The sequence below is a fragment of the Lissotriton helveticus genome, chromosome 3_1 (genome assembly GCF_964261635.1).
Source record: "Lissotriton helveticus chromosome 3_1, aLisHel1.1, whole genome shotgun sequence".
Classification (NCBI taxonomy): Eukaryota; Metazoa; Chordata; class Amphibia; order Caudata; family Salamandridae; genus Lissotriton; species Lissotriton helveticus.
In genome coordinates this window covers 2,084,840,424-2,084,859,204 of record NC_136061.1, presented here as the reverse complement: position 1 = coordinate 2,084,859,204, position 18,781 = coordinate 2,084,840,424, and the positions used below count along the sequence as shown (strand labels likewise).

At 44.1% G+C, this 18,781-nt stretch overlaps 1 protein-coding gene across 1 annotated transcript in view; it reads left to right on the top strand.

Annotated features, from left to right (window-relative positions):
• Nucleotides 1-18,781, top strand: part of LOC144824117 (aminopeptidase N-like) — a 532,705-nt gene that overhangs the window by 430,172 nt on the left and 83,752 nt on the right. The window contains exons 18-19 of the mRNA XM_078683229.1: nt 3,360-3,500; nt 6,912-6,993. Of these exons, the coding sequence (XP_078539355.1) occupies nt 3,360-3,500; nt 6,912-6,993 (223 nt within the window). The remainder of the gene's footprint in view (nt 1-3,359; nt 3,501-6,911; nt 6,994-18,781) is intronic.

Here is an 18,781-nt window from a genome sequence, read left to right as displayed (position 1 = left end):
GAAGATTATCATTAATTAATCCAGCTATTAGCTTTTCACCCTCTTCTACACCCCATTTCTTACTCAATGAGGATATACCAAAGTATCATGAAAGTTTCACCATACTGGGCACCGAAAGGGAAACAAATTCACTGCCCATTGAGGCAATGCAACACCCAAAACCAATTACACATCAAACGGGGTAAAGACATTAATCTTTTAGGCAACATTGAGCAGTAACTGACATGATACCAGCACAAAGAGCCATGGGCAAACTCCTGCCAATAGAAACAGAGAAGGGACAAGTACTGAGAGAGAAAGCAGTCCAGTCCATTGCCACCAACCCAACCAGGGAAAACTACAAACTATTCCCCAACCAATTCCACAGCAGATATATACTGTCCCGTAAAAGCTAGCCAAGATTTAGAGGTTTTTTTTGGTGCAGACCAAGAATAAGCAAGAACACCAAAGTATCCTTCTAGTAGTGTACAAGAACAACCGCAGCCTCTGTATCAGCTTGAACTAAAACCCTTCCAACCTGCAGCTATCAAAGGAGACAGTCTAATATCGCTAACTCAGCATAAACATAGCTATCAATCTATCAATGCACAAGATCTCCAATGTACATGGATGTGAAGTTAAGAATAGTGAATCTATATTTACCTATACATTTTGACTTTCACAATATTTTGTTTCTTGATATTTTAGTATCACAATATTTCAGTTCTCTAAATTGTGGCAGAGCCCTGGCAATATTGCAAGCCCATGATCTGCCTCAATACCCTGGGAGGGGCAACGGGGGCAAAGGCGGATGCTAAAAGCATTGGAGTGAGTAGGCACACCTGCCCTCAAAACAAGGGCTGCTCACAACCAAGACCTACTGGTTCACAGTAGCATAACTAGGGAAGCCTAGACAAGGCATCAACGTGTATTAGGAACGCATAATGCAGTTAATGCAGTCCACCACCAACGACACACAAACAACACAAAGTCCTTGACCGCATAGCCAGAGGGAATGAGAATCGAATGCAGAACACCGAGAAACACTTCTCCCCAAGAAGGGGGATAGCGTGTGGGCTCAACGATTGATATCTGATCTCCTACATTTCCTAGTCCGAGGAAGCAAATTTGAATCTCAGCAAGAAAAACCATCTGATAAGAAGGCAGCAATGGGGCGTGCTATGGGTTGGACTCTAATACTGGAACTCTGGCCATGAGAAATTTGCTACTGATCTGAGCCTACCCAAACTGAAGGGGCACACAGAGTCACAGAGACAAAAGAGATGGCAACGTCAGTCATAGGCCATCCATTCCCAAGTAGACTCCAAAAAACTTCTCCTTCCTGAAGAGATCCTTGGAGGAGACATCTGCCAGGACAACAGAACAGAGCAGGCCCACTCACTGATATACAGATGAGGTGGGGGGCAGGGAGAAGCAGGCCTCCAAACCTTCAAATTAAGCTCAGGTCTGAAGGCCGTCAAACCCTAGAGACCACTGCTACCCATAAAAGGGCATCAGAGGAGGCCGGGCACACTCCCAGGAGTCTGTAATTTCCTAAGTGAATAGAGGGATAAACTGCCAAATCCCAAGCTCAAGGTAACCTTAAAATGCAAATTCTCCAAGCCATCCCACTGTAAGGGTGAGACATAGGAAAAAACAAATCTGCCCAATGGCTCAATTAGCAGGCACAGCATCCTGCACCTTGGTAGAAGAAGTTCTAGGGAAACAAACGTATGGTAACTGAAATTGGGGTTTTCAACAGTACAGCTATAGACTCTTCAATTATTTGAAAGGTCCTTAAAACACCTTATGGTAGAAAAGACCTTCAAGAAAACTCCTGTCCCTGGCAAGAGTGGGATGTTAACCTTTATTTTCTGGGTTTTTAGGCAAGTTATTGACTTTTGACGAGAGCCAGAGACCTTTCCCCAAGTCCGTTATGTCACAGCCCATCACACCTCTAGTCCAAGAGACGACACATGGAGACCAATGCATACCCACCAGCCTCCACATGGCATGCAAACACAGCAGAAACAGAGAGATCTGAAACAAGCCACCTTCCGAGTGGCCCTGGCTGCTTGCATTTCTTCTTCATGTCCAGAAGGTGATGGAGAGGAGAACCTTCTAGATCCAGGCATTCAAGCTAACCACATTATGCAGGACTCACTGGGGAATCTACAATCAATGCCAGTTCTCAATAAACAGATAATCTATTTCTCACAGGAGACCCTCCATCTTTACTTCCTGTTTTCCATCCCAAATAAGGGGCATGTGCTATCTCAAACCACAATCACTTGATAAGTCTAGCTAAGAAAAATAAAGAAGTCCCACAAGATTAATTGTGTCAGAGATCCGTCTATTTATTTTTTATAGTCTGTAGTTAAAATAAAATTCACAACAAATGTTATTTCTTTTTGAAGGTATAAAATGGGAGGGGCCCGACAAGTACATTACATATAGTGCAAAAGACATAGTGAACCTGATTTTATCAGTACATAACAACTTGGCCTGTCAAACACCAGGCCGGATAAATAACAAACTACACCGAACCCTGCTGATTATTCCTAATTGTGTATTTTTGAAGATGTGTCTTTTAGCCACACATTTTGGCCGTCTATGGTGCGTTAATATGACCCATGTATTGACTAGCGGGATTATGAAAGGTTTGAATGTGGCAAGGGGGGTAGGTTAATGCCCTAATATGTCACCCAGTGGGACTAAATTTTCCTGTGCTTCTGTGGGCATCCCCGTGCTTGAAAGACTACGATTTCGGCACCCATGCGCCTATCCATCACCTTCTTGCATCCCCCTAAGCTCGGCGTGGAGGTTGCTTTCCATTTCTCGGCTATGTCCCTTTTAGCTAGAGTTAGGCTCAAAAACAGGAGGGGCTGCTTATAACAGTTTCCTCTGATCTCCTCTGTGCTATGGCGCAGCCACAGTGTGGGGTCAAGCGGGATGGTCCAGGCCAGCACCCGGCCCAGGCAGGACGTCACCTTCCAAAATGGCTGTAAGAACACACAACTACGCACAGCATGGAGAAAGGTAGTCAGTAGTTAATTGCTCATAGAACTAAATCAAAATCCTTTACCCTAATCAAAAATCATCAGCATGAAATAAGGACTGACTAGCTTAGGGTAAAGAATCAAATTTGAAGTTTGCTAGAACGAGGATACACCCTTTGTGACAATTGAGGGAATATACCATTGCAAATTCAGTGGACCATTACGTATATCTCATGTGACTATTTATGCTAACATTAAGGGATCATTTTACGATGGTTTAATTTCAGCAGACACACTAAGTCAGACAATAATGGCTTCCATGGTGCTTGCAATGTTAAATTCTGATTGATACGCTTAATATGTGCTAATTTCTCTTCTTAGATATCTTGAGTACACCTGGGATCGAACAATCATTCGGAAGCAGGATGGCATTTCCACCATCTCTTCTATTGCTAACAATGCTGCAGGGCAGAGTATAGCATGGGACTTCATCAGGGCCAACTGGGAGAAGATTTTCCTTGAGTAAGTCTACTACTTGTTTTCAGAAGACTTTGAAGGCAGAGGCACTTGGGCAGAAGCTAGTGTTCAGTAGCCACCAGCAACGTCTAGTGATATAGTTAATGCTTGCTGCTACAATTTATTAACTTTGACAACATACCATATTGTGATTGCTTTGACATGTCAGTAAATTCAAAAAAATGTCAATCCCATGTTCAAAGCATGCCTACTTGACAAATGTACACAAATTCAGAGAGAAAACTAAACTGAGAGACCCCAGTAGGTTTTGGAGCTACATCAATGAATGGGGTATTAATGCACAGTTTCAAAGGACAGAGTGGTCCAAGTGTCGAAATTAAAAAGAAACTGAGCCTGCCCATCTGAAAGATTGTTTTCATAAGAAATACGTGTTTGCACTAGAGGTGGGTGGGATGTTTCATTCGGCCTGCGGGATTGGCGGAATTTGGCAACTCTATGTTATTCTTGTAACACAAACTTTAGGCCAAATTCTGCCGATCGCCACCTGCCAGAATTATTTTCCATGAGGCTCCAAAAAGGCAAGTGCGAACGAGATTTGGCATCCTCTAGTATGACTTTACAACGTGGGCAGGGGCGGTCAGATACCTGCTTCTCTATTAGATTTGCGGGTGCTTGAGTAGAATTTCTACTAGAGCAGCAGCAACATTATCTCAAATGGCGGCGCGATATTGCGCACTGAAGGGTGCCACTTGCACTGATTTTTCAGCACTGCTCGAGCTACTGCTGCTAAATTGCAGTGCAACATGTTTATTTCTGCCCCATGGCGGAACTTGGCAGAATGTAGCAGAGTTTTTATGCAACTCTGCAGAATTCTACAGAGTTAAATGGTTGCAAGGTGGAATATTATTTGGTATGGCTGGGCGGCCTTACAATGCAATATTCTCACAATACGCGTAGGGAATCCTTGGGTTAAACAACAATAATCCTTAGCTCATTCCGGATAATGTGACAAAGAGCAGTCAGGTATTACTGGAGGAACATGCGTTAAGCATTTTACAGTACCATCATGGTGCATAAGTAATTGATGTGACTCAAAACAAATCTGACACCAATTCATAAAAATAGAGTGTATTTTCATGTAAATATAATAGATTTATTAAAGCGTCCAAAAATAGATGCACTTAAAGTAAAACTGGTCATGTTGAAAAGAATGGGAGAAAACACAAGTGACACTCGGTCACTTGCAGGGTCCGTTCAAATAAACCCTATTGTGGATAAGGTCATGCGGGTCCCTAGCTCAAACTTCAGGATGCAAGAACACAGCAGCGGGGTTGTTGCCAACATCGGATGCTGTCGCTGTGAGGTGCTCTTGGGTGAGACATGTCGTTCAAGTGGTCTAACACCCAACTGGTGATCACCAAGCCTGGGCTGCAGCAAATATAATCCATGGTTGCTCAGGCAGCTGGAGAGCGACAAGATTGGAGTAGCAGCTTGAAATTTGGTGTAAGCTTGGCTACCACTCCGGGCTTGCAGGGCACAACTTTTCTTTGGGTTCACTCTGGACAGGACCATCAAGTTGCAATTCTGTCATGCAGCACATCGATTTTCCTGAAGCTTGCAGGTGACTGGACCCAGTAATCCTTGGGAGTCTGGTTCATTTTCTGGCATCCACTGGAGTCCCTCTTGCTGGGAGCAATGAGCTTTTGCCAAGGACACACGTTGAACACACAATTCCAGTATATGGTCGCTTCAGGGCACTTACATGTCCTATCTTTGCACTGCTGTAGAGTCCAAGGTCCTTTTGTCGGTTACAGCATCTTCAATGTGCCTTTTCTCTAATTCAAAGTCAGAAATGAGGTTCCAGAATCAGGGAGCCCCTCAAATCCTAGTTTAGGGGGGTGTTAAGGGCAAGTACGACAATAGCAAATGGGTTACTTGTCACTTCAGCTAACCCGCCCCTGGAGTGACATTGCCTGTGGATGTACGTCACCTTTCTACCCAGAGTCCTTTAATCTAGGGTCTTCCAAATGGCATAACTCTTCCTTGGCTAAAGGTGTGGCTAGTCCTTTGGAGGTGCATGAATCCTGAATAGCTAATTTTCCTGCCAGTTGGACTGGACAGGGTGGGAAGGGCTTTGACCTCGAGTTGGCGACAAGTACTCTTGTACATCAAAGTCTGTGAAGCCTTTGAGGTTAGCCGCCGTGGTTGCTGTAAATACTAGCCGTCCCGAGAGGGAGGAGGTGTGACGTCCTTCCTGCCCAGGCCTTTGTCTCCAACCTGGGGAAGTGCTGCCACATTTCACCAGAAGGGCAGTCTCTTGGCAGAAAACAGCTTAAGGAAGCCAGCCAAGGCACCGGAGCACTAAACATGAGATGGGCACTTACCCAGGGTGTCACCTACCTGCATGCCAACTCACCTTAGTCACAAGAATCAAGTTGGGGTGAAAAAGCCCGCTGTTTGACACCAAACATGACACAATTTGGTCGATCCATAATGGAGCTGGCTATCTCGAGTTCTCTCTGTAGCCCATGTTACTCTATTGACTGCCAGTCACTTACAATAAAACCTTGCTTCACAGGTTTACTGTAGGGATATTATATCCACACCTTTAACATAATTCACTCTTCCCCCTGGGCTTAGGAGGATATCTTTAAGAGTGAATTACTTAGACTAAGGTAGTGGTGTGGCTCTTCAGTACATGGTGTGCGCAGAGTCGCTCTCGAGCAGATAGGCTGCTTGGTCAGTTCTGCAATGGCAGATCTGTAGACATACTTTTACTTGGGTCAGACAGGTTGGCAAAATATAGTGCTGCAGCCCTGGTGACCCCTTTACCACCCTTGCCCTGGGTACCCCTGGTGCCATTTACCAGGGACTTATTAGAGGGCAAAATACCTTGCCGATTGGGTGCACCAATTCACTATTAAGGGAAAGAGAAAAGACATTTCATTGCATTGACTAGTTGCCCCAAATATCAAGGGTTATACCAATAAGTCAAAAATATACACCTTTACTAGTACCATACGTCTGATGTGACTTTTGAGAATGCATTACTGTGGAAGAACAACTCACATCACATGGCTATCTCAGGGCTACCATGTCTCCCCACAGGGAATTCTTGTAAATACAGAGGAGAGAATCCACTAGCAGATATCCCCAGGTGTAGCCTCGCATTTTGGGTTGGGGGCAATGGAAAGAGTGGCACTGGTGTTCTGCCACCTTTAATTCAGAATTGCGAAAGCCACCGTTCTTCCTTTAAGTCATTGGAAGCCATTACCGTGGGTGACATATCATCTGTGGGGTGAGGCTGGGTAAGGGATATCCTCCCACAGTGGGAGGCTGAAATCAAATACAAATCAAGTGCACACCACGTGTAAAGATTAAATGTAACACTCATTATCAAAAGGAAGTCGGCTCTATAAACAACCTAGCATTTCAATGTTTTCTCACCCTTTTCAGATACAGTGGAAGTTCCTTTTCCTTCAAAGGTTTGATTGACAACGTGGCACGAAGATTTTCTTCACAGTTTGAGCTGACGCAGGTAGGTCCTAACATACTCATGCATTTGTGTTTGTGTATTATGAGTCACTGTCATACGACATTTAAAGTTGACACTTCTATTTTAATTTCTTTAACATAATGTTTACATATGATGTTTCAAGGAGGGTTAATTAGGTCTTCATCCAGGGCACAAGTTGAGGGTACACACAGGTAGACAGTGTCTAATCACTCTTTACAAGGTGGATGCTGTCTACTCTGCCGAAGAGCTTAGGTCCCACAGAAGTATGGTAAACTTGACCAGGTGTGATTTTCATACACAGGATACATTTATTTATTTATTATTATTTATTTAAGAGTTTTATATAGCGCTAGCCAGACCCGAAGGTATCAGAGCTCTTTACAACGTATATCGTGATGCAATCAGTTATACAGTATTACAATAAACAGCATTGTCTTGGGTCGATTCATGTTCAGGCGGTCTAGGGAGCGAGTCAAAACACAGGCACTGGAGAACTTTCTTGTTGAAGTGTCTATGTTCTGCGCTGGGCAGGATTACTTTGGTGGGAGAGGTCTGTCACATTGTGAGGCATCTCTTCATTCAGTTGAGTTTGATTGAGGAAGAGGCCTTTGAGCTGGCTTTTGAAGTTTACGAAGGAGAGATTAGTCCTGTTGTTCCACATTTTAAATGCATTTCCCGAGAAGGAGCGAGACAGAGCTTTTTGTTTGCAAGCTTTTGGGGGAATGAGAAGAAGAGTGGTGGTGCTCCTGAGGTTCCTTGTTTGTCCTGCCTTCTTGAGTTTGGAAGCCAAGTAGGCCGGTTTACTGGTGTGAAGAGCTTTATGTATAAGGCAAACAGTCTTGAAGTTGGCACGCATTTCGATTGGGAGCCATTTTAGTTCGCTTAGAGAGGGAGAAATGTGGTAATATTTCTTTACTCCAGTGATCATCCTGGCAGCTGCATTTAGAGTTGCTCGGAGGGGAGCCAGAATCAGAACCAAGGATTGTGTGGCCAGTTTAAGGTCATTGGGGGAGTGAAGGTTTTTTTTTGTTGAGTAATTTTAGGTTCAAGAATGCGATTTTCACTGAGTTCTTGATTTGTTTGTCCATGTTTAGGCTTGCGTCCAGAGTGATTCCTAGGGATTATGTAGAGTCTGCCAGGGTAAGATTGCAATTAAGAGCTTCAATGGCTTTTAGCCATTCTGTAACTAGGGGGGTCTGCTCCTTGTTGGATATGAAAAGGATTTCTGTTTTGTCTTGGTTGAGCTTTAGGTGGTTGTGGGATAGCCAATGTTGAACTTTTCGTAGAGTGTTGTTTAATTTTTTAATGTCTCCAATTGAGGATGTTTTAGGTAGATCTGGGTATCATCTGCATAGGTGGAAGGAGATGTTGGCTTTTTTGAGTATGGAGATGAGAGGCTCCATGTAGATGTTAAACAGTGATGGGGAGAGAACTGATCCTTGTGGGACTCCTCTGGTTATGGGGAGAAGGTCAGACGTGAATTTGTTCATTTTTATTCTTTGGGAGCGGTTCTGAAGGAAGGAGGCATTGTGAGACCACCTCTTCTGCAGCAATTATCTCTCGGAGTACATTTATGAGCAGAGTGTGGTCAACCGTATCAAAGGCTGCCGATAGGTCAAGAAGTATGAGTAGGCAGCCGCGGTCTGCAACAAGTGATTTGTAGACATCAACTATGACATTCAGGATCGCTGTCTCTGTGCTGCAACCTTTTCTGAAGCCTGATTGGTGAGTATCTAGAAGGTTGTTGCTGTCAATGTGTTGATTAAGTTGGAGGAGAATTCATCTTTCCAGAATTTTGGATAGGAGATGGAGATTGGAGACCAGCCTGAAGTTGTTGTTGTTGTTGGGTCCGAGCCTGTTTTTTTTTTTTTAAATAATGGCGTGACTTGGCTGTTTTTTTAGACAGTCTGGCATGATTCCAGTACTCAGGGAGCTATTTATATTCTCGGCCCAGAGAGGGACTAGGGTGAGGTTGAGCTTTTAGCAAGTTGAGCGGGAATGGGGTCAGTTATGTGTGAGGAAGGTTTGGACCTGATAATCAACTCTGTGATGTCTGTTTCGGAGATGGGGTTGAAAGTCTAACAGCTGCTCGGAGGGTGCCAAGGGGGGTTGTTTCCTTTGTTGCTAGGAAGCAGGTTATTGTTCGCTGACAGGACGTGGTCATTAAGGGTTGGTATAAACAACAAGGGAACCCGTCTAGGTAGTTGAGGACCTCGGGTAGTTAATGATTATTCAAAAAGACAAAGGTCCTGAACTCATACAAATAAGGTTAAGGGCAATGAACATAGACTTAAATAAGAACTATATTTTTTAAATCCAGTGTCCAGCCGGACAGAGGAATTTTTATTTTCGCAATAAAGTCAAAGATCAGCTAATAAAAGAGAGGCGCAACAAAGATAAAAAAATGGGCACAAGCCTGTACCAAGTCAGGAAGGGGTGAAGACAATACATGGGGAAAATGAGAGGCAACCAGAGTGGAGCGAAAGGCGGCTTACAAAACAAAGCAAATCTTGTTTAAGCTAAACCTAACAGTAACTGCAATAAATAATACACAAGGGAACAATGCAGTACTGTTAAAACAGTCGACGTGATGTTTCGATCCCTATCTCCAATAATAAACTGGGATCATCTTCAGGACTACATTAATTACTATTGCCTGAGTGGAGGCCTGCGGGAATAAACAGGAAAATGGAAGGAAAGGGGAAAGAGAACAATTATATCTCACGAACAATTCACGTTTTCATAAAGCATGTCTCACATTTTAGAGTGATTTAAATTCGGTGACATAGTGCTCTGGAACCACCGTTATCAGTGACATATTACCAAACAGTAAATAATAAATAAGGTGCAAGGTGCCGTCGTGGTGACTAGTTACTGAGCAATGCGGCTGGGCCGTCCGCTGAGTGACTGCTCGAAAGGGCATAGGCGTAATTGTGCTCATTTTTCTGGCAGCATTGACGGTATGTGAAGTGCCTATGTGGATAATTGGCATAGTGCCAGAGGGGTAGGTGTTCTTGCCGGTCAATGCAAAAACGGGGTGACTAGAGTTCCGTGTATGTGAGGCACTGTGCGGGAAAATTACAGCGACGAATGTGAGGTGGCAGGATATTGGCAGGGAGAAGTGCTGACCTTCTTTCCCAGGAAGGTATGATCCATCGGCATCAGTTGCGAAGCCTCGTGGAAGGTCAGGTGCACCTAGGGGCAGAAGTGACTTGGTTAGGCGATTCGAAGAATCTATAGCGAATTGGGGAGGTAAACCAAGGAGTCAAGTTTACCTGATGGTGTACACAGAGAGCCTGTGAGGCTTCTGTGAAGGCAAGATTGCACGGCAGGACGTCTGTGGAGCGTTCCTGTCCCGTTGCGATTGATCTGCGGGAAGGGAACAAGGTTTTAGCCGGAGATGGCCATTATACTTGAAGCTCAGAGAAGCCAGCGGGCGTTGTGGTATACCTATAATAGTTGCAAAGTGCCCCGTGAAAGGGTGGAGAATACATGCCTGAACTGCGGGCGGCACGGCTCGGCTGCTAAATGAAGCAGTCCGGGTACTTGTTGGTCCTGTGTGGAATAAAAACAGGGATCAGGGCCATTGAAAACCCTCGGGAGGAATTTGACACGGCCGGTGTGCAGGGGAAGCCTTACCTCAATGGGAAGTCGGAGTCGGGCTGCACAGAGTCCCGTTCGATGTAGCAGGGTAACTGGTAGTGAGTTGCTCTCTGGGGCGCAGCATATACGGCGTGCATTATGAATGATGAACACAGAAGAAGGACTACCCCTAGGTTTCGGTCGGTCGCCAGGGCTGTGGGAGCCATTTTGATTTAGTGAAGGGGTGAACCCCAACGGCAGACATGTTGGAGTGGGTGAAAGTGGGTGAAAAAGTGCTCGAAGTGACATTTTAACATTTTAACATTGGTCACAACACTTGTCCAAGAACAATTAAATCGGAAAAACAGAGTAAGGTTCAAGAATAATTCAATCGGAAAATCAGAGTAAGGTTCAGGTCCACGGGGGACCCAGGGGTATCAGTGTCTTTTTCACTTCAAGTCTGAGAACCAGGGTTAAATACATGGTTTTACAAGAGATTGGTCCAATCCTCTGATCTGTTCAGGCCATCCTGTATGGAGTTGAATTGGATGATGGATTTAAGTTCCTCTTTGTTCAACAATTGTCCCATGTTACCACCTCTTGGAGGTAGTTTCAATACTTTCAAAACTGTCCACTTTAACTCATCTTCAGAGTGTTTATATAATGAATAGTGGTCAACCAGTGGGGCGTTCAAGGTGCCGCATCGGATGCGGCTCCTATGTTGCACGCCTATGCACGCCGTATATGCTGCGCCCCAGAGAGCAACTCACTACCAGTTACCCTGCTACATCGGACGGGACTCTGTGCAGCCCGACTCCAACTTCCCATTGAGGTAAGGCGGCCCCTGCACACCGGCCGTGTTAAATTCCCCCCGAGGGTTTTCAATGGCCCTGATCCCTGTTTTTATTCCACACAGGACCAACAAGTACCCGGACTGCTTCATTTAGCAGCCGAGCCGTGCCGCCCACCGTTCAGGCTTGTATTCTCCACCCTTTCACGGGGCACTTTGCAACTATTATAGGTATACCACCACACCCGCTGGCTTCTCTGAGCTTCAAGTATAACGGCCATCTCCGGCTAAAAACTTGTTCCCTTCCCGCAGATCAATCGCAACGGGACAGGAACGCTCCACAGACATCCTGCCGTGCAATCTTGCCTTCACAGAAGCCTCACAGGCTCTTTGTGTACACCATCAGGTAAACTCGACTCCTTGGTTTACCTCCCCAATTTGCTATAGATTCTTCGAATCGCCTAACCAAGTCACTTCTGCCCCTAGGTGCACCTGACCTTCCACGAGGCTTCGCAACTGATGCCGATGGATCATAACTTCCTTGGAAAGAAGGTCAGCACTTCTCCCTGCCAATATCCTGCCACCTCACATTCGTCGCGGTAATTTTCCCGCACAGTGCCTCACATACACGGCACTCTAGTCACCCCGTTTTTGCATTGACCGGCAAGAACACCTACCCCTCCGGCACTATGCCAATTATCCACATAGGCACTTCACATACCGTCAATGCTGCCAGAAAAATGACCACAATTACGCCTATGCCCTTTCGAGCAGTCACTCAGCGGACGGCCCAGCCGCATTGCTCGGTAACTAGTCACCACGACGGCACCTTGCACCTTATTTATTATTTACTGTTTGGTAATAGGTCACTGATAACGGTGGTTCCAGAGCACTATGTCACCGAATTTAAATCACTCTAAAATGTGAGACATGCTTTATGAAAACGTGAATTGTTTGTGAGATATAATTGTTCTCTTTCCCCTTTCCTTCCATTTTCCTGTTTATTCCCGCAGGCCTCCACTCAGGCAATAGTAATTAATGTAGTCCTGAAGATGATCCCAGTTTATTATTGGAGATAGGGATCGAAACGTCATGTCGACTGTTTTAACAGTACTGCATTGTTCCCTTGTGTATTATTTATTGCAGTTACTGTTAGGTTTAGCTTACAGAAGATTTGCATTGTTTTGTAAGCCGCCTTTCGCTCCACTCTGTTTGCCTGTCATTTTCCCCATGTATTGTCTTCACCCCTTCCTGATTTGGTACAGGCTTGTGCCCATTTTTTGATCTTTGTTGCGCCTCTCTTTTATTAGCTGATCTTTGACTTTATTGCGAAAATAAAAATTCCTCTGTCCGGCTGGACACTGGATTAAAAATATATAGTTCTTATTTAAGTCTATGTTCATTGCCCTTGAGTGGTCAATAAGGGAGCATTCAATCTTGGTGATTTTACTGTTAAAGAAATTGGCAAAGGTGCCACATAGTTCTTTGGAAACCTGTATGGTTGATGTGGGAGGTTTGACTGTTTGTTGTTTGATGAGATTGAAGAGTTCTTTGGGACGGTTTTTGGCATTGTCTAATGCACTACGGAAGAAGGTAGATTTTTCGTTCTTAATATGTTTTTTAAATTTCCTGCATTCTGATTTGTGTTCGTCAAGGTGGGTTGAGGACGGGTTGTTCCGCCAGAGTCTTTCTGCAGCTCTGATAAGTTTTCTTTCAGAGTTGAGGTCTGTATTTAACCAGGCTCTCGATGGGTTGTTCCTGACTCTTTTTTGTTTCAAGGGAGCGGCTTGGCCTAGTATGATTGTCATTGTTGTATTGTAGCGTGAACTAAGCCTGTGTTGGGGGAAGGAGTTTTCTTACCCCTTCATCCAGGTCAGCAAGGGGAATCTGTCTTGGATTTCTCGCCCAATGAAGGGCATCATGTGGATGGGGAAGGCAGTGAGTCAGATGGTTAATGTGAAATAGAATAAGGTGGTGGTCTGGCCAGTCGACAGGAAGGATGTGGTCTATAGTAACTGTATCTTCCTGAGCTATAATGACATCCAGGATTGAGCCTCTATTATGCATTTGGTCTGTGCAGTGTTGGATCAGGTTATTGTTGCAAAGTACTTTGTTTAGGGCTTGGTTCAGAGTGTTACTTTCATCATTCCAATGTAGGGTGAGGTCCCCTAGTATTATGTTATTGGAGTCTAAGAGTGAGAAGTGAGTTATCAGGTCGGAAAGGTGTTCTCTGAAAGAGGGAATGTTGCCTGGCGGATGGGAGAGGAGGTGGTAGTTTATCGTTTGTTGTTCTTTGTCTCAATGGTGGAGGATAGATACTCAAATGTATTGTACGAGAAGAAGTCTCACCACAATACTTTTTTTCTGTCTTTGTTTATGATTGAGAACCCGGGGGGCACAAGCATGTCAAAGATTGGTAAGGAGGATTCTTTCAGCCAAGTTTCTGTGATGAACGCGATATCGATGTCGTGGGTTAGGATGGTTTCCACCAGTTCTGTTGCGTGTTTGGTCATAGATCTGCAGTTTATAAGCATTCAGTGGGTCATTGTCTTGTTGTCGGGTATCTTCTGGGGAGGGGCCATGGGTAACTTTGTGAGGAGGGCTGATGGTCTCTCCATTCTTGGTAGGATGCTGTCTCTCCCAAATCCCGTGAATACCTGGGGGTTGCTAGTTGTAGAGGAGTCGTAAGAGTTGGCAAGATCGGTCTCCTCTTTCATGGACATTGCGGTGTTTGTTGTTTTGGGTCTCTGAGGCTGGTTTGCGAGGGGGATTGAGTTCCAGTTGTGTGGCTGTGGCATGTGAGGGCTTGGGTGTTGTTTGTTGGAGTCTGTAGGAGGAGAGTGTAAGTGTTGGATAGGCTCCAGTTGTGTGGTTCATATTCAATAATATTTTGCTTAGGCCCTGTGTTATAATCTCGAGTTGGCTTTTCAGCAGAGAGAGTCTTTGCGACATATTCAGTGAGGAGTGGGTAAGAAAGTTTAGGTTTAAGATGACTTGTGCAGGCCAGTTTAGGGATGTTGAGAGCCTATCAGTGAGAGGGTGAGTTATGGGGTCATTGATACCAATGTTACTCCAGTGGTTGGCCAAGGACATGTGGTGGGAGTACTCTTGTTGTGTTTTAAGCAACGGTTTGTGGAGTACTGTTGGGTGGTGCGAGTTAGGACACTTAGATTGAGTGTCAGCTCCCATGGATGTCTGTATGAATAAACTGATAGGAAAGGGAAGGGAAGGGAATGGGTCTGGAGTGGGGGTGTAGAGTTTCAGCAGAGACATATCTCGGAGATGCTCTGACACATTCAGCAGCGCCTGCACATTGCTTCCTTCTGAGCAGCAAAGTGCAGGTGAGAAAAGGGATTATCAGATTCCACCTGGGCCTATAACTAAGGCCGAAGTTCAGGGGCAATCACTCTTCATTTTGCTGTAGTATCCTGGCAGGAGCTATCTGGAGCCTCACACCTAGATGCAAATGCAAATGCAATGCAAATGCAATGGAAGGGGAATAAGGCACACATCTTGTTATCACTTTGTAAATACTTGAGAGGTATGCTTTTGACTTTGATCAGTCCCTGTATATAAAAGATGTACATTCATTGTAGGAGGTGAACGCATTGATCGTTGATCTAGTCGAGTGTGATCTGTAGTGACTGTGATGAGTGGGTTCTTTCTTGTCATCTCCTGGTGGGTGCAGAGTGTATGGTTCTCCCTTTAAATTACTACAAGTATGCAAATGTGCAAAATCACCTGCAAGCTCCCCTCATTTGGCCTGCACCATCCACCTTAGTAGTAGGCAGAGGTCTTCCAACCTTTTTCCATGTTGATGGTTAGCTTACCAAAAGCCCCCCTGAGTGCTCTTCCCACCGATTTTGGTGACACAAACTCTATGCAGAGGAATATGAGGACATCTTCACCAAACAAAGAAGCACTTACTTCACATAGTTAAGAGGAAGTACAGTTTGTTGGTGAAGATTCACTTCCTTGTAGTCTTGTCATCTTTTCTATAGGAGGATTCATGTTATCACATATTTCAGGTGAAGACGCTTGAGGAAAAATGACATTGCTGAAATTAAATGCACAAAAGGTCACTGGAGCTATTTCTTTCTTGTCCATTATACAGCTGTATTGTAGAATATGCACTAGACATTTACCCAACAAGTTAGCTCTCCATTCCATGGCCCAGTCACATACACAGCTACTGACACATCCACACAGATACACACTCACACACTCATTCAGCCACTCTCATGTCCACTCACAGACCCACACAGCAATAGAGTCACTCCCACTCAGACACCAACAAAACCACACACATATTCACTCACAGACCCATACAGCCACTCACACACCCACTCACACTACTACTCACAGAGCCATACAGCCACTCACACGCTCACAAAACCACTCACACACCCACTCACTGACCCATACAGCCACTCACACATCCACTTACAGACCCATACAGCCACTAACACAGACACTCACAGACCTACTCAGAGACCCATACAGTGGCTCACATACCCACTCACAGACCCATACAGCCACTCACAAACTCACTTACATACCACACAGCTACTCACACACCTAATCACAGAACCATGCAGCCATTCACTCTCCCATTCACTGATCTACAAAACCATTCACAGACCCACTTACACACCCTCAAACCTACTGCCACTCAGATACCCATACAGCTACTCACCTTCTCACAGACCCATGCAGCTACACCCACTCACAGACCCATACAGCCACTCACACACCAACTCACAGACCCATACAGCCACTCATGCACCCACTCACCAACCCATACAGCAACACACTCACCCATTCACACACCCACTCACAGACCCATACAGCCGCCACTCACATACTGAAGCACAGCCCCATACAGCCACTCACAAACCCTCTCAACAACCTATACAACCACTCACATACCCACTCTCAAAGGTTACAGGTTACAGATAGGAAATACAATTAAGAAACCTTCAAAATTCACACAATAAAATGCTTACTTGGATGTTATAGTTAGGAAATACCATTTACAAAAAGCAGAAATTCACTAAAAAAAACGTTAGGGTACAGGGACGTTAAAGTTAAGAAATAGAATGTAAAAAACCTCAAAAATTCACTGAAAAAAATCAAAGGTTATACTAAAGCTCCGTTTTCACACGCACAAAACCATAGAAACTCAGCAGTTATAGTTCCCAGAACTAAATATAACTTTGCCCTAGATTGGGTCATGGTAAAGACCAATGCACTTAGTGGTAACAAATCATCATCACATATCAAAGAAAAGGAATGCAAACAAAAGTCAAAACAAGAACAATAACAACAACGTGATATGGTACAATCATCATGCTGCTTGTTACCAACATCTAAATCTCCACCTCATTGGAAGGAGCACTGTCACATAACTATTTCCCAGTTCCTATTCTTTGGTAGCCGTTCCCCCATGCCCTCCCATGTCTCAGGAGCAGTACAGAGGATTTCATGGAAATACGCATTCAAGATCCTCAGCAGGGGATATTTTTATTTTTACTTCTTTCAACTCCCTCCCGTTCCTCTGCAACTCTTTTTGTCACTTGACCCCCCTAATCCTTTGTTAACTTCTCTTCCACTCCCCTTCCACATTTACAATTGTATGTTTCCGGTCAGCATGGGCTCAAATGCATTTTTCCCCTCCTAGGTTTCGGAACAATACCAAGCAGGCAATACCAAGCGGGCACGCCCTAGGTGTTTCTTCATGACGTCAAATATTACATCACCCATGACATGGTCAGTGACGTCACTGATGACATCACTGATGATATCTCAAATGACATCACTGATGATATCTCAAATGACATCACTGATGACATCAACCAGTGAGTGTGTTTCGTAAAAGTTTCTGAGACTTAAAAAAAAATGGCACTATTGTCAGGAAAAGATCTGACAGCGCAAGGGCTGTATCAGGCAGGGATAAATAGGTAGCGGCTGCATGGGGTCCTTAAAGTATCATTGGGAAGTCTAAGACTACATTTGTGTTAAAAATATTGTTAAGGGGGATTATAATCTTTTCCCAAAATGGTGTAAGACATTTATATTTAAAGAAAACACATTCTAAGTCCCTGGGATATTCTTTACAGGCCCATCACAGATTGGTGTCAAAGTTTTTTTAATTGAAATACCATGTCTGGGGTTCAATACACATTTGTATTGAGAAGAACTTGGTTTGTGTGAGCAATGGAATAATGCTATAGAACAGTGCTTGTGAACACATTTTTCTTCAAGTACATGTCGGGGGAGCAGTCTCGTCCTAGTGTCTAAAAGTAAACAGTCCATTTAGACTGGATGAGTGGTGGAGATTTTCTGGTTTATTTACGTACACATTTATTCATGTTGGAGGCCATTTGTCCTGCTGCGAGATTATGTGAGAAGTGTTACCAAGTTGTGGTTGTACGGAGGGATAGACTCTGCTTTTTAAAGCATATTTATATCCAAATATAATTAGGGCGTCTTATATTTTGCAAACAGTACTTGTTACATAATCTTGTGTTGTTAAGTTTATACAAAGACCCGATTTTTTTTAATTTTTAACTTTGCAGTTGTTTAAGGAAGTAGCCTCGTCCCCTTGTGAAATATATACACTGTAAGAATGTCAGAAATTACTATATGTATGAGTTTGTACACACACATTTAAATAACTAAGGTATTGATTTAAATAACTAAATAATTTTTATTTAATTATATTATAGCACTACTTATCCCGATGTAGAGTGTCAGATCGCTTTACATCACAAGTGCAAATCCCTCATCATACAGGCTAGCTTGAATCCAGTGGCACAGAGAGCCCATGATCCACGTCTGGACATACACGGCGCAGTTAGGGCAAGGAAGCAAATGATACACAAATTATGGACAGAATGCAGAACAAATCAAAACATTCACCCCCAGTGTGATATAAGGTGTACTTCGAAATGTTTGGGAAAATAATTTTGGTAAATGAGATGTAGCTTCTGTCTGGCCACAGAGGGCCAACATTGGTAGGCTATTCCTTTTTGTCTGTGCATATCGTTGCTATTTTTGTCCACTGAGCAGGCTCACTGGGCTCCCCGTATTACATGGAGCATCCCCTCTACTCGAGCTGTAGGCGCTAGGAGAGGGCTAAGGTTTTTTGGACAAAATGATCATATTTTTTCTGTCAACCTTTTCACTTCTAGAATCTTTTAGATTTTTCCATTTTATGCATTCATTGATGTTGTGTTGCTTGTTTTTGGTGCCACCCTATGAACATAGTTGCCCACAACTAGAGTAAACTGTGTTATTATTTAAAAAACATCTTGAGACAATCAAAACTAGAAAAATCCCTAAAACAAGCTCCCCAATCCATCATGGAAACTCCATTAGACCACTTGCAAGTGATGTTCCCTGCCCAGGCTTGGAGACTAGAGAGATATTGCTGCG